Source organism: Anolis carolinensis, chromosome 5, assembly GCF_035594765.1.
Source record: "Anolis carolinensis isolate JA03-04 chromosome 5, rAnoCar3.1.pri, whole genome shotgun sequence".
Taxonomy (NCBI): Eukaryota; Metazoa; Chordata; class Lepidosauria; order Squamata; family Dactyloidae; genus Anolis; species Anolis carolinensis.
Window position 1 is genome coordinate 63,823 of NC_085845.1, and position 15,800 is coordinate 79,622.

The 15,800-nt window shown below is 48.1% G+C and overlaps 1 protein-coding gene across 5 annotated transcripts in view; it reads left to right on the forward strand.

Annotated features, from left to right (window-relative positions):
• Positions 1-15,800, forward strand: part of LOC103280903 (CD209 antigen) — a 57,621-nt gene that overhangs the window by 20,063 nt on the left and 21,758 nt on the right. For 2 of the 5 annotated variants that reach the window (XM_062981726.1, XM_062981725.1), the window contains 2 exons: positions 7,921-7,971; positions 13,140-13,190. The exons of 1 other annotated variant lie outside the window; for it this stretch is intronic. In XM_062981726.1, the coding sequence (XP_062837796.1) occupies positions 7,921-7,971; positions 13,140-13,190 (102 nt within the window). The remainder of the gene's footprint in view (positions 1-7,920; positions 7,972-13,139; positions 13,191-15,800) is intronic. 2 more of the 5 variants (XM_062981728.1, XM_062981727.1) reach the window with 1 other exon arrangement.

Sequence of the window (15,800 nt, forward strand, 5' to 3'; positions counted from 1 at the left end):
CGCTTGGCGGCGGCGTCCTCCGTGGAGACGGAGACGGCCGAGGCGGCTGGCGCAAAGCCGGCGGGGGAAGCCAGCGACCGGGCGTAGAGAGGCTCGCCAACCCGGTCAAGAACCCCACTCAAGAGCCGCAAACCGGGGTCCTATTTCTCCTAGTGGTCACGTTGTGGTCAGCGAAAAAAGGACCCGTCATGATCCATGCCATGATAGACTCAGGAGCAACAAACAATTTCATCGATAGAGAGTATGCCGACTCTCTGGGATTACAATATCACGATTTCAAGAACGCCTGGGTGGTGCAGGCTATCGATGGCCGTCCCCTAAAGACGGGTCCAGTAAGTCAATAGACTGAACCCACCAGGATGTGGATAAGGGAACACCTGGAAGAGATTTCCTTCTTTGTTACCGAGGTGCCCCACTTCCCTGTGATTTTGGGAATTCCATGGCTGACGCTCCACGACACAAACATCTCCTGGACCAACAGAGAACTACAGTTTGCTTCAAAATATTGCCAAAACCATTGTCTAGTAGCCAAGGTCTGCCATGCCACAGACGCTGAGCCCATCATCACCTTACCCAAGAAATATTCAGACTTTTGGGATGTTTTCAATGAAAAGGAAGCCGAGAAACTACCCCCACATAGACCATATGACTGTGCCATTGACTTGGTGGAGGGGGCCCCGATCCCGCGAGGACACCTCTACTCCCTGACGGAACCAGAGCAAGAAGCTCTCAGGGAGTTCATAGAGTCAAATCTTCGCAAGGGATTCATCAGACCCTCTCAATCCCCAGCTGCCTCCCCAGTGATGTTTGTGAAAAAGAAGTCAGGGGACCTACGCTTGGTTGTGGACTATAGAGCATTGAACAATATCACGAAGCGGAACCGCTACCCCCTGCCTTTGATCTCGGACCTATTAGACCGGCTTCGAGGGGCCAAGGTTTACACCAAGCTGGATCTCCGGGGGGCTTACAATCTAGTTCGCATCAGGGAGGGGGACGAGTGGAAAACCGCCTTCCAGACTAAATTCGGATTATTCGAGTCCCTAGTCATGAATTTCGGTTTATCCGGAGCTCCCGCAACATTGCAGCATTTTGTCAATGATATTTTCCAGGATTATCTAGATCGGTTCTTGATCATATACTTGGACGATTTTTTGGTGTTTTCTAGATCACAATCGGAGCATGAGAAACACGTCAGAATGGTGTTACAACGATTGCGGGATCATGGACTATATGCCAAGTTGGAAAAATGCGCTTTTGATCTACAAGAGGTAGACTTCCTGGGATACCGTGTCTCGCCACTAGGGCTCTCCATGGACCCGGCAAAGGTTTCAGCAGTATTGGAATGGCGGGCGGCAACCCACAAGAAAGAAGTGCAACGTTTCTTGGGGTTCGCGAACTACTACCGCAAGTTCATTCCAGACTTTGCCCGCTGGTCTGACCCAATCACCAGCTGCATCCGTGGAAAACAGCCTTTCCGCTGGACGGAGCAAGCAGAGAAAGGGTTCCAGCAACTAAAGAAGTTATTCACGTCCCAGCCAATTCTACAGCACCCTGATCCCAAAACCCCTTTTGTTGTGCAGGCTGACGCCTCCGATGTGGCAATTGGGGCTATACTCATGCAACCAGTGGGAGAACATCTTCATCCTTGTGCCTTTTACTCCCGTCAACTAACAGCCCCAGAGAGAAATTACACTATTTGGGAGAAGGAACTTTTGGCCATAAAGGCAGCCTTTGAAAATTGGAGACATTGGTTAGAAGGGGCCAAATTTCCCATTGAGGTTCATACTGACCATCGTAATTTGGAACATCTAAGAACTGCCCGCAAGCTAAATCAGAGGCAGCAGCGCTGGGCTCTATTTTTTGAGCGTTTTGACTTCCAGATCCATTATGTAACCCCAGCTCAGACCAAGCAAGCAGATGCTCTATCACGGAAACCAGAGTATGCTGCAGGGCGCAGAGAGACCTTCGAATCCCAATTGCTGCAGCCCGAAAACTTTGCCACGCTCACAGTGGGCAAAAAACACCAAATCCACTGCAGTTGAACCAACTCCCTCTACTCCAGGACCCCTTTGTGCTCAAGAAATTAGAGCCAGTCAACAGGCGGATGCCTGGGCTCAAGATCAAATTCGCCAAGGACTACGTTTCCCTTTCTCACTTAAGGATGGGCTATTATGCTACAGAAATCATGTCTACATCCCTCCAGGACCAGGCAGAGAAAAGGCACTTCATCTGTGTCATGACTGCAAGCCAGCAGGGCATTTTGGACTCTTTAAAACCATGCACTTGATTCTACGAGATTTCTGGTGGCCCAAGATCCACAAGGATGTGGAGAAATATGTCAATACCTGCCCGGTATGCCAGCGTTCCAAGACAAGAAGGGAGAAGCCCTCAGGGCTACTGCATCCCCTTCCTACTCCATCTCGTCCATGGGAGATAATTTCTGCAGATTTTATCACCGACCTACCACCCTCCCTTGGATATACCACGATCCTAGTGGTGGTGGACCTTTTCACCAAATTGGCCAACTTCATTCCTTGTGATGGCCTTCCCACGGCCAAACAGACTGCAGATTTATTCCTTCAGCATATTTTCCGGCTACATGGATTGCCCAAGAGTTTGGTCACTGACCGTGGATCTCAATTCACCTCTCGATTCTGGAAGGCACTACAACAACTACTGGGCATAGACTCTCGTTTATCTTCAGCTCACCATCCCCAAACGGATGGGCAAACGGAGCGCACCAATGCCACTTTGGAACAATACCTTCGCTGTTATGTAAACTATCAACAGGACAATTGGGCATCCCTATTACCTCTGTCAGAGTTTGCCTACAACAATGGTGTCCAGGCTTCAACCAAGGAAACCCCGTTCTTTGCAAACTACGGATTCCATCCACGTTTCTTTCCTCCTGTCATTGAACCCTCAGAAGTCCCCGCAGCGGAGGACTGGCTGCAGGAACTCACAGCGGTGCAACAACTATTGCTCCAGCAACTGGACCAAGCCAAGGAGGACTATAAACGCCACGCTGACAGTCATCGCCAACCGGGCCCCGAAATCAAGGTAGAAGATCGGGTTCTTCTGTCCACTCGCTTTTTGCCCTCCCACCATCCCTGCCGGAAGCTAGATGCCCGTTTCATTGGTCCCTATCCGGTGGTGGTGCAAATTAACCCCGTGACTTTCAAACTCCAACTTCCGCGCTCTATGCGCATCCATCCAGTGTTTCATCGTTCCCTGCTCCTTCCGGCAGATGGTGTACGCCCTGATGCAGACCGCCCGGCCCCCACCCCTGTTTTGGTGGACGGGGAGGAGGAATTCGAGGTTCAGGACATTTTGGATTCCCGCTTCCACCGCCGCCGCCTTCAGTATCTCATTGACTGGGTGGGTTTTGGCCCCGAAGAACGCTCTTGGGAAGACGCTTCCACAGTCCATGTCCCCGACTTAGTCCGCCGCTTCCATCAGGCCTACCCTGCCAAGCCGCGGCCCCGCACCTCGGGAAGAGGGCCCATTTTGGAGAGGGGCCTTGAGGATTAGCCAGACTAATCTGATCTCTTTTTTCGATAGAGTTACGAGTTGGGTCGATACAGGGAATGCTGTGGATGTAGCGTACCTGGATTTCAGTAAGGCCTTCGACAAAGTCCCCCACGACCTTCTGGCAAACAAACTAGTAAAATGTGGGCTAGACAAAACTACGGTTAGGTGGATCTGTAATTGGCTAAGCGAACGAACCCAAAGGGTGCTCACCAATGTGTCGTCTTCATCATGGAAAGAAGTGACAAGTGGAGTGCCGCAGGGCTCCGTCCTGGGCCCGGTTCTGTTCAACATCTTTATTAACGACTTAGACGAAGGGTTAGAAGGCACGATCATCAAATTTGCAGACGACACAAAACTGGGAGGGATAGCTAACACTCCAGAAGACAGGAGCAGAATTCAAAACGATCTTGACAGACTAGAGAGATGGGCCAAAACTAACAAAATGAAGTTCAACAGGGACAAATGCAAGATACTTCACTTCGCCAGAAAAAATGGAAATCAAAGATACAGAATGGGGGACGCCTGGCTTGACAGCAGTGTGTGCAAAAAAGACCTTGGAGTCCTCGTGGACAACAAGTTAAACATGAGCCAACAATGTGATACGGCTGCTAAAAAAGCCAATGGGATTCTGGCCTGCATCAATAGGGGAATAGCGTCTAGATCCAGGGAAGTTATGCTCCCCCTCTATTCCGCCTTGGTCAGACCACACCTGGAATCACACTGTGTCCAATTCTGGGCACCACAGTTGAAGGGAGATGTTGACGAGCTGGAAAGCGTCCAGAGGAGGGCGACTAAAATTATTAAGGGTCTGGAGAACAAGCCCTATGAGGAGTGGCTTAAAGAGCTGGGCATGTTTAGCCTGCAGAAGAGAAGGCTGAGAGGAGACATGATAGCCATGTACAAATACGTGAAGGGAAGTCATAGGGAAGAGGGAGCAAGCTTGTTTTCTGCTGCCCTGCAGACTAGGACACGGAACAATGGCTTCAAACTACAGGAAAGGAGATTCCACCTGAACATCAGGAAGAACTTCCTCATTGTGAGAGCTGTTCGACAGTGGAACTCTCTCCCCGGGGCCGTGGTGGAGGCTCCTTCCTTGGAGGCTTTTAAGTAGAGGCTGGATGGCCATCTGTCGGGGGTGCTTTGAATGCGATTTCCTGCTTCTTAGCAGGGGGTTGGACTAGATGGCCCATGTGGTCTCTTCCAACTCTACTATTCTATGATTCTATGATTCTATGAGGGGGATAGTGTGATGTCTCATGGGCCATGTAGTCCCGTTCCTAGTACTATTGTGGCAGATGAAGAGGAAAACTTGGGTTTCCCACCGTTTCAGCCAGAATTGGAGCCCTTGCACCTGCAGGATGTTTGCCCTCCAGAAGTCAGCCAAACAAGCCTTGGGCAGAATTCTCCCCCGTTCTCTCGTAAGGATAATTATAATAGAGATAGAGGCGCTAGGGAGGCGAAGCGCCGAAGCGCCAGAATCGCTGCCAGACAATTAGCTGATTAAGCCTGTTTCCCTTGGGAAATCTTAAGGAGTCATGCATCTGGACACAGTATGGGTTTCACTTCTTGTTCCCCAGGGAAAGTGTTCCTTGGCGGGAAAACAAGATCCTATATAGGTGTTTACCCGCAAGGAGATCCTTGCGGAGTCAATTCGTCAGCTTCAGGAGTGAGATCGTGAGTGGATTACGCTACTCCAGTTCCTTGTTTCCAGGACCTTGCCACGGACCTTGTTCTAGTTCCAAGCCTGCCTTGCCCCCCGGACCTCGCCACGGACCCTGTTCTTGCTTATTGCTTCTTGTTGCCTCGTATCAAGTCTTGTTTGCCAAGAATCTAGTTTGTTTTCCAGCCTTGTTGTCAAGCTCCATTGGACTAAAGGACCCTGTCATTTCCCCACACTTGCTCGGCAAGCGTGTGTTTCGGTTATTGGATTATAACTTTGGACTCTAATATCTTATATTGGACATTGTTTTCCTGGACTATATTTGGCCTTTCCTGAAAGATCTATTTCTGAACTATATTCTTCACCTGTTTTTATTGACTTTATATATTCCTTTAATAAAGATATTAGATAGATTCTGGTCTCTGTGCATGGTTATTGGTGCTCTGAGGCCTGGGTCCTGACACTCTTCTCTCGCGGCTGTCGTTCCGCACCCCTTTGGGCAATTTTGCACAGATGCTTCCTTTGGGGCGGGCCACTCTTTTTTTCTCTATGGGATGCATGCCGGCCAACTGTGGCCGGCCCGGATTAATGTGTGGGCCTTGCCGCCTGTGGCTTTTTCCTTTCTTTTCTTTTCTTTTGATTTTGCTGCCTCTCGGCCTACGTGATCGTGTTTCCCACGATGCACCGCATCTCTCTTCTCTCGCGGCTGTCGTTCCGCACCCCTTTGGGCAATTTTGCACAGATCCTTCCTTTGGGACGGGGTCCTCTGGTTTTTTTTTTTCTCTCTCTCTCTACTGGATGCATGCCGGCCAACTGTGGTCGGCGCAGGGTTGGGTCTTTGCTGCTGAGATAGACATTGGGGTTCGGATCCCCACGGGGATTTTTTCTTTCTTCTTTTTTCTCCATCTTGGACATTACGGTTCGGATCACCATGTTAATTTTTTCTTTCTTTTTGCTCCAATTTTTCCCACTCCCCCTGCCAGTGCTTTTAATGGATCCAAACCCTCATGTGTATCTCAGCAGCTAAGCCCCCGCCCTACTGTTTTAGGGAAAGGGGTCAGATCCCAGGTGAGTGGGATCCAAGCCCCCATTTTGCCATCAGGCAATAAATCAAACCAACGTCGCACAAATCTTACATTTCTTGGGAGGGGGAGGGGCTTGACCACTGGGGTATAATGGCCTCCAATATGGATGCCTGGGGAAAGTCATTGCGCATAGTGGCAGGCAGCAAAATGTGTCTCTTGGCCAATGGCCCCAATGCCCTAAAATTTTGACAGATTTACGGGCACTGAAACAATGTTACACAAGTAGAAGAAGGACTTTCACAGTGATGGAACCCCTATTGAATGAACAGGAAATAACAATTCAAAAGCAGAAACAGATTTTTTGCAATTGGTAAATAAAGTTTTTTTATATGAACTATACAATTGCGCTATAAATCTTAGGAAAGGGCAAACGCTCTGCAATTTAGCAAACAGGCAGGGTGGATTGTGTTCTCCCACTGTACCAAATTTGATCAATATAGCTGAAAAAATGAGAGCAGGAGAGCCCCCTAACTCCCCCCCCCCCTGGGGCTGTTTTTGGGCGACTGCGCATGCGTGTCCGCCATTAACGAATTAATTTTGAAGATAACGAATTTTCATTAATTTCGAATTTTTTGGGGGGCCAAATTCGGAAATGACTTCAGAAACGAAACGCTGACCCCCTCTAGTTTTGAAACGAGTTTAGAATCAAATTTTTCGTGGATCGCTCAAGCCTAGTTCACCATGTAGGTGAACCTAGTGCCCCCCCCCCCCCGAAGGCCCCACACTTACCAGTGGCCGTGGCAGCAGCGGGAACCATTGGTTCCCGCCCTGCTGAACACAGAAGGCTTCAACTGAGGCGAGCAAAGCTCTGCGCATGCGCACAGTCCCATTGGCCAAAATGGCCAATATGACTCTTCTGCGCATGCGCAGGAGTTCGCTCGTACGGTGATGTAAGGAATTGGGCTCCTGTGCACAGGGCTTGGGTTCCTTACCCGTACTGCGTGAGCGAGGGACCCGCAGCGCAAGTGCGGAAGGGTCCCATCGCCCAAAATAGGCGATGGGACCCTTTCGCGCATGTGCAGAGGGCCGCTCACTCACGCGGTGACATAAAGCACGCAGCATGCTTTACGTCACCGCGCGAGCGAGCGACCCCCTGCGCATGCACGGAAGGGTCCCATTGGCCATTTTGGGCAATGGGACTCTTCCGCGAATGCGCAGCGGGTTCTGCTGCAGAAAGATCTAATAGAGGTGGGGGTGGGCGACGGCAGGGCCACGGCGGCACCAAGTTTTAACGGGGGCGCCTCAAGTGCGCCCCCCCCTTGGTGTGCGCCAACGGCAGCCGCCTACTTGGCCTCGCTGTTGGACCGCCTCTGGTGGAGTTGTTCCTGGGTCTGCTGTGGAAACAGGAAACCTTGGCTAGGAGCACTGTCCCCACTAAAATGGAGGACTTGTGCTAGAGGCTGCCTGGAAAATTCCTAGAGAAGACCTGTACAGTCAGTTGCAGGGAGATTCCAGTCCCAGGGGACCCACTGCTTGGAAAGAGAAGCCACGGCTGTTGTTTCCAGCCTCCACTAAACCCATCGACATGCCCTCAAATGGGATTCACCTTCCCTTTCACCCCTTCAGGTCCCTAGAACTAAAAAAAACCCCTTGTTTTATTTTAGCCTTTGGCCTGATGTTAAATGAGTGCCTGTTGTTTTGCAGGGACAGCGACCCCTACAGCCAGCCGAGCAAGTGTGAGGAGAGGGCTCTCGCGTAAGTCTATGGTGCACCGAGAAGGCTCCTACTTGCGCAAAGGGGGCCAGAAGGGAGAAGCTGCATGAGAGATGCTGGGGGGAGGGGTCCGGGGGGGGGCTAGGGGAGCAACCGTGTGAGGGAGGAAACCCATAGGCATACCTGGCCCCAGGAGAGAGGAAGCGCAGGGAGGAACAGGGAGCAGGAGGGTGCAAGAAACGTCTATTGACAGGGTGCGATTGGACCCAAAGCCTTCCAGCCCCAGACAGAGAGCCCCAGTTCAAGTGGCCAGGCCAGGCCTCTCCCAGGCCCTGAGATTTTGGCCCCCAAATCAGAGACCCTGGGAATGTCCTTTGGGGGAAGGCCTGGTGGGGTTGCGTGGGGCAGCCTAACCTTTTAGATCATAACCTTTTGGAAAACGATGCCGTAACCTTTTGGGAAATGGAAATCGCCATAACCTTTTGGAAAAGAGCAATCATTTTCATTTGGGGATAACAGGAATCTCCCTGAGAAGAGTTAAAAACTTGCTTGAGTCAACCTTCTCCTTAGTGATAAATATATCCACTAGTATTCATGCAAGGCAATTAGGTTTCTCAGCTGTTAAAGTCATATACCTAGGCATGTCTTAGAATTGTTAGGGACAAAGATGTGCCAATGCACAAAACACACACACACACACATAATTTATAATCTGCTTTTCTCAACCCAAAGTGGTTCACAATAAGTAAATGGCAAAATTCAATGTCTCACAAAATCTATATCTATATTTATATCCATTATAAAAGTGAAAACCCTTATGTGTGTATGTGGCACAGTATCCTCTCACACAGACAGCTTCCGGTCTCCACAAACAGTCTACAGTTCCCAGTGCTGAGGAGCCACCAAGTCACTCCTGTCCACTGACATTGCGGTTACAGAGAACTCCATGAACATGCAGCCCAAACCCTGCCAATGTCCTTCCCAAACACTACGGCCATCACCCAAGGAATGCTTTGGTTTGGGGATCATTTCATCCTAGATTTTGCATTTTCCTCTACCACAGGCAGACATCCCAGGGATGCTGGCCTTGATGAAATGCCAGAGGAGGTAACCGAGGCATCTGTCTGTTCGAGCTTGTGGGATTCGTTTCAGCTTGTGCAACCTGATGACATGGACAAGATCCTTGGAGCAGAGAGGGCGACCACCTGTGCCCTTGATCCTTGCCCTTCCTGGCTTTTAAAACAGGCCAGTGGTGAGTTAGTAGATTGGTTTGTGAGGATAATTAATGCCTCTTTGGAGCAGGGTAAATTCCCATCTTACCTAAAACAAGCCATAGTGAGGCCAGCCTTGAAGAAAGCCTCTTTGGATTCCACCAATTTAAGTAACTTCAGACCAATCTCTAACCTCCCTTTCTTGGGCAAGGTCTTGGAGCGGGTGGTTGCCTCTCAGCTCCAGGGATTCCTGGAAGATACTGATTTTCTGGACCAATCACAGTCCGGTTTCAGACCTGGGTACAGTACCGAGACAGCTTTGGTCGCCTTGGTGGATGACCTCCGCAGAGAACTGGACAGGGGCATTTCTGGATGACACTGATTTTCTGGATCCAGCACAGTCTGGCTTCAGCCAGGGCATGGTACCAAGACAGCCTTGGTTGTCTTGGTAAATGATCTATGCCGGGAACTGGACAGGGGGAGTGTGTCCCTGCTGGTTCTGCTGGATCTTTCAGCAGCCTTCGATGTCATTGACCATGGTATCCTTCTGGGATGCCTTGCCGGGATGGGTCTCAGGGGTACTGTTCTGCAGTGGCTCTGGTCCTTTCTGGGCGGTTGTTCCCAGATGGTGTTATTGGGGGACACCTGCTTGGCCCCTCAACCTTTGACTTGTGGGGTCCCGCAGGGTTCAGTATTGTCCCCCATGTTGTTTAACATCTACATGAAGCCGCTGGGAGAGATCATCCGGAGTTTTGGGGTGCGGTGTCATCCGTACACAGATGATGTCCAGCTCTGTCACTCCTTCCCTCCTATCACTAAGGAGGCTGTTCAGGTCCTGAACCTGTGTCTGGCCGCTGTGTTGGACTGATGAGGGCGAACAAATTGAAACATAATCCAGACAAGACAGAGGTCCTCTTGGTCAGTCGCAGGGCCGAACAGGGTATAGGGTTACAGCCTGTGTTGGACGGGGTCGCACTCCCTCTGAAGACACAGGTTCGCAGTCTGGGGGTTCTTCTGGACTCATTGCTGAGCCTGGAGCCCCTGGTTTTGACGGTGGCCAGGGGAGCCTTCGCACAACTCAGACTTGTGCGCCAGCTGCGCCCATACCTTGGGTGGTCTGACTTGGCCACGGTGGTCCACGCTCTGGTTACATCCCGTTTGGATTACTGCAATGCACTCTATGTGGGGCTGCCTTTGAAGATGACCGGAAGCTCCAATTACTACAACGGGCAGCAGCCAGATTAATAACTGGCGCACCACCCCCCTGTTAAGCCAGCTCCACTGGCTGCCGATATGCTACCGGGCCCAATTTAAAGTGCTGGTTTTGACCTACAAAGCCCTAAATGGTTCTGGTCCAACTTACCTGTCCGAACGCAGCTCCTCCTATGAGCCCACGAGAACCTTAAGATCATCCGGGGAGGGCCTGCTCTTGATCCCACCGGCCTCACAAGCGCGGCTGGTGGGGACAAGAGACAGGGCCTTCTTGGTGGTGGCTCCTCGGCTGTGGAACTCCCTCCCCAGTGACATCTGGCAAGCTCCATCCCTTCTGGGATTTAGAAAGAAGTTGAAGACCTGGCTATGCTTGCAAGCGTTTAATGAATGAACTCAGCATTGACATGGATTGGATTAAGGCTTTTGCACAAGGTCTGATAGATGATTGGCATATATATTCGGTATTGCACTGTGTTTAAATCTTTTATATATTGTATTTTACTATGTTATTTAACTATTTTAACTACTTTATTCTTATTTTATTGTATTATGATGTACTGGTAGTGTCAGGACACAGACTCTGTTACGGGTTTGTTGAAAAACAAACTGCGTGCGGGCCTGTCCAGACTTATCCAGTCCTTTGTTGTATCCACAATTAGCAAAAGAAAACAAGCCAGGAAAATGGAAGAAAAATCAAAAATGTACTCTTATGTAGCAGAGTCAAAAAGAAACACAATAAAACTTTCAGCAACAAAACTCACATAAAATTCCTTGCATTAAACTCATTCATCTTCATAGTAGGGTCTCAGCAAGTATTCAGTAAGTCCCCAAAAGACATTACAAACATTTCCCAAATATATCCCATTCAGGGAGTGGTTCAAGCTTGTTAGCCTTGATTGTTCTAATTACTCAACTATGAGTTGTAATTGACTAGGTGTTTTTCCATTAACACACACATACACAAGTAGTGATCCCACAGAAACATGCATAGACTCCTCTTAAAGGGCCACACACACTGAGTAGAGTTAACAAATGTTTATTAAATGATATATGAAGCCTAGGAACACTTAACTTCAGTGTTCCTAGTGAAAACAAATGTCTTTGAGTCAAGAAAAGGCAAAAATGCGGGAACAGAAAATACTCTGGATTATCTAGCTTGATAATCTGTCTTAAACTCCACCAAATGTTCACTGGAACTAGAGTCATGCCCAGCTAGGGCACAAAGAGCCAAGAGAGGCTCACACGCCCACCAGCAGAGAGAGTAAGCACTGCCGTTGTCCCAAAAGCCAAACCGAATTCAAAAGCCAAGGAAACGCCAACCGGGAGTAGCAAAAAAGTTGTCAAAAGCCAAATTCAGGAACCGAAGAGGAGGCCAACTGGGAGTAGCGATGCTGTCCGTCAAGAGCCAAGCCAAAGGACGCCAGAAGGAAAGCCAGAAACGCCAAGCCAGGAACGCCAAGCGGTGGTTAGAGGAGCCTTCGCACAGTCAAAACTTGTGCACCAGCTGCGACTGTACCTTGGGAAGCCGGACTTGGCCATGGTGGTCCACGCTCTCGTTACATCCCGTTTAGACTACTGCCACGCACTCTACGTGGGGCTGCCTTTGAAGACTGTTCGGAAGCTTCAATTAGTCCAACGGGAGGGAGGCTGCCAGGTTAATAACTGGAGCGGTGTTCAGGGAGCGCACTACTCCTCTGTTACGCCAGCTCCACTGGCTGCCGATTAGCTAACAAGCACAATTCAAGGTGCTGGCTTTAGCCTATAAAGCTCTAAACGGTTCCGGCCCAGCTTATCTGTCCGAACGTGTCTCCCGCTACGACCCACCTCGAAGCTTAAGATCGTCAGGTGAGGCCCTGCTTGCGGTCCAGTCAGCCTCACAGGTGCGTCTGGCGGGGAGGAGAGACAGGGCCTTTTCAGTAGTGGCTCCCCGCCTATGGAACGCCCTCCCCATTGAAGTCAGGCAGGTTCCCTCCCTCCTGTCTTTCCGAAAGAGAACAAAAACGTGGTTATGGGACCAGGCATTTGAGCATGAGTAGCAGCAAAAATGAGATATGAATATATGACCTACTGACAGACCCCACCTGGACATGGAAAGTGCCTTAAATGTGTATTTAAATGTATAATTATGTATATTTTTAATGTATATTCTTAATTTTGTTGTAATTTTTAATCTTGATGGATTTTTAAATTTGATGACAACTGTTTTTTAATGTGTATGTTTATATTGTAAGCCGCCCTGAGTCCCCTGATGGGTGAGAAGGGCGGGGTAGAAGTGATGTAATAAACAAATAAATAAATAAGCAATCTGAATTATGTACAAACAAATTACTAGTGCGGGCTTGAAGAAGGCTGCTATTTCGAGCACTTTTTCCCACCCCAAAATGACTCAAGGCACCGAGCCAAGTGTCGCAGTGACATGTGAATGGCAGGAGGGCAGGCTGGCTGGACCGCTTTGACAGGCATGACAGGCCACTAGGATCATGTTGGAAGACCCTGTATCTTGGGAGGGGGCGGAGTTGTTCCTGGGTCTGCTGTGGAAACAGGACACCTTGGCTAGGAGCGCTGTCCCCACTGAAATGGAGGGCTTGTGCTAGAGGCTGCCTGGAAAATCCCTAGAGAAGACCTGCACAGTCAGTCGCAGGGAGATCCCAGTCCCAGGGGACCCACTGCTTGGAAGGGAGCCACGGCTGTTGCTTCCAGCCTCCACTAAACCCACCGACCTGCCCTCAAATGGGATTCACCTTCCCTTCCATCCCTCATGTGAAATGAGCACCTGTTGTTTTGCAGGGAAAGCGACCCCCACAGCCAGCCGAGCAAGTGTGAGGAGAGGGCTCTCACGTAAGTCTGTGGCGCACTGGAAGGTTCCTCCTTGCGCAGATGGAATCAACATGCTTCAGATTGGAAAAACATCTATCATTCATTTACAACTTTGGAAGAACATCAGCAAGAAATATTTCTATCTAAGAAACCTAATATTCCAAAATGGTGGCAGGCACCGGTGCTGTTCACCCGCCGTGCTCTATGGAAAGAGATGGTGTACCTTGTCGTGCCAGATCTGGACACTTGCCTCCTTTTCTCAAGGGAAGAGACAGGAGAGCGCTTTTGAAGTCATGATACGTTTGCAGGGAATCAGTTTCTGCTGTAGGAAAAACAGGGATCTGATCCTTAGCATTGTTCTCAGGCAGAGAGGATGCATTTTGGCGTTTTAGAAGTTTTGGAAGTATTGGAAAGGCAGCAGGCTGCAGGGAAGCAATCTGGCCTAAGATATGTTCTTCTCCAGGAGACAGCGGGAGAAATGGTGATGTATGCACGTGAAGGGGGAATGTGTATGTGGTAATGTGAATGCTGAGTAAAAATGTAATTCCCATTTGTTAGCCGAATGTAAGTGTAGGTTGTTTGTGGATTCAGTGCAGTTAGTTACATAGAATCTGTATGTCTGTATGTCCAATGTCATTCTTTGTGTAGGTGTAAAAGTTCTGACATACCCTCCCACACTGAAAATGCAATAAAAGGCCTTTGTTTAAAAATATTCATGACACTTGGGCCCTCCCTCCCTCCATGTGTTTTGGACTTCAACTCCCACAATTCCTAACAGTCTAACAGGAAAGGGAAAGGGAAAAGGAAAAGGAAAGGACCTGAGGCTGTTAGGAATTATGGGAGTCAAAGTCCAAAACACATGGAGGGAGGGCCCAAGTTTGCCCATGCCTGCTCTAGGCCATTGGTTCTAAAACTGTGGGTCCCAACCACAAATTTCCTCAATGTCAGGTTTGCAAAGAAATTGGCCATAGCAAAAGGTTTCTGAATGCCACCTAGTGGCTGTTTTAGGCATTGCCATGAAATGTGTTGTGCGGCATTTACAGTGGATTCTGTAGACATTGTCCTTCCTTCATAAAAGGCTAAACCAGCCTGTTTGGCAAGCCTTGCCAATGCTGATTTGTTATTAGTAAATGTTTGATTTGTTATAACTATTTTATATAACTACTAGCTGTGCCCGGCCACACGTTGCTGTGACATTGTCTGGTGGTGTTGGTGAGAAATTTGAGTTAGTGGTGGTATTGAATGTCTGTTGTATGGTTGACTTTATGTTTAGTATGTACAGTAGAGTCTCACTTATCCAAGCCTCGCTTATCCAAGCTTCTGGATAATCCAAGCCATTTTTGTAGTCAATGTTTTCAATATATCATGATATTTTGGTGCTAAAGTCATAAATACAGTAATTACAACATAACATTACTGCGTATTGAACTACTTTTTCCTGTGAAATTTGTTGTCTAACATGATGTTTTGGTGCTTAATTTGTAAAATCATAACCTAATTTGATGTTTAATAGGCTTTTCGTTAATCCCTCCTTATTATCCAAGATATTCACTTATCCAAGCTTCTGTTGGCCCATTTAGCTTGGATAAGTGAGACTCTACTGTATTTGGTTGTTTGTGTAATGTGAAAGTGGTGAGAGTAGAGGGGGTCTTTGTCGATGTGTAGTATTGTATAATATGCATACGTTGTCCAAGTGTTGTGAATGGTTAGATTATGTCTTGGTGCATAGTAGAAAGGGTTGGGGTGGATGGCTGTTAGGGGTGTCTCCAAATTATTGGATGATATAGTTCTATGATTATTATTATTATTATTGTTGCTGTTATCATCATGATTATTATCTTTATTATCATCATTATTATTATATAGTGGGTGGATGGCCATCTGTCAGGGGTGTTTGGATTGTGTGGTCTTGCATGGTAGAAGGAGGTTGTACTGGATGATTCTTAGTGCTGTCTGGAAACATGAGGATTCCGTGATATTGTTATTAGGATTATTATTATCAAGAGGCTGTATGGCCATCTGTTGGGAATGTTTGGATTGTGTTCTCCATGGCAGGAAGGGGTTGGACTGGATGTCCTTTAGGGGTCTCTGCTATCTCTGTGACTGTATGAATATATTATTATTTTTATTGTGGAGATTGTGGAGATATTGGCTGGCCATCTGTCAGGAGTTTGTCGAAGAGATAAGCAAACACTCTAAAGGTTCAAAACATAAAAAGAGATGTGACATGTAAGGGCCACAGAAATAGTCAGGCGTCTCTGAGTGTAGAGCTATCTTCTTTTCATTATTAGAGCTATCTAATAATGAAAATAATAAGTACAGTCAACTGTTGTAATTCACAGTAGTATATCCAGATTGTAATGTTTAAAGGAAACTGTAAGGGTTGTCAAATCCAATTGGAGTCTTCAGAAACTGTTTAAATAGTGGAGACTACTTGATATGTTTTGACTTTAGTCCACATTTAAGCCTTGATAATTACAGTTTCCTTTAAACATTACAGTCTGGAAGATACTACTGTGAATTACAACAGTTGACTGTCCTTATTTCATTATTGTTATTAACTCTCAGGTAATAATGTTTGCACATGATGCTCTAAATAACATAGTGCATTTTATGTTTTGAATCTTTATA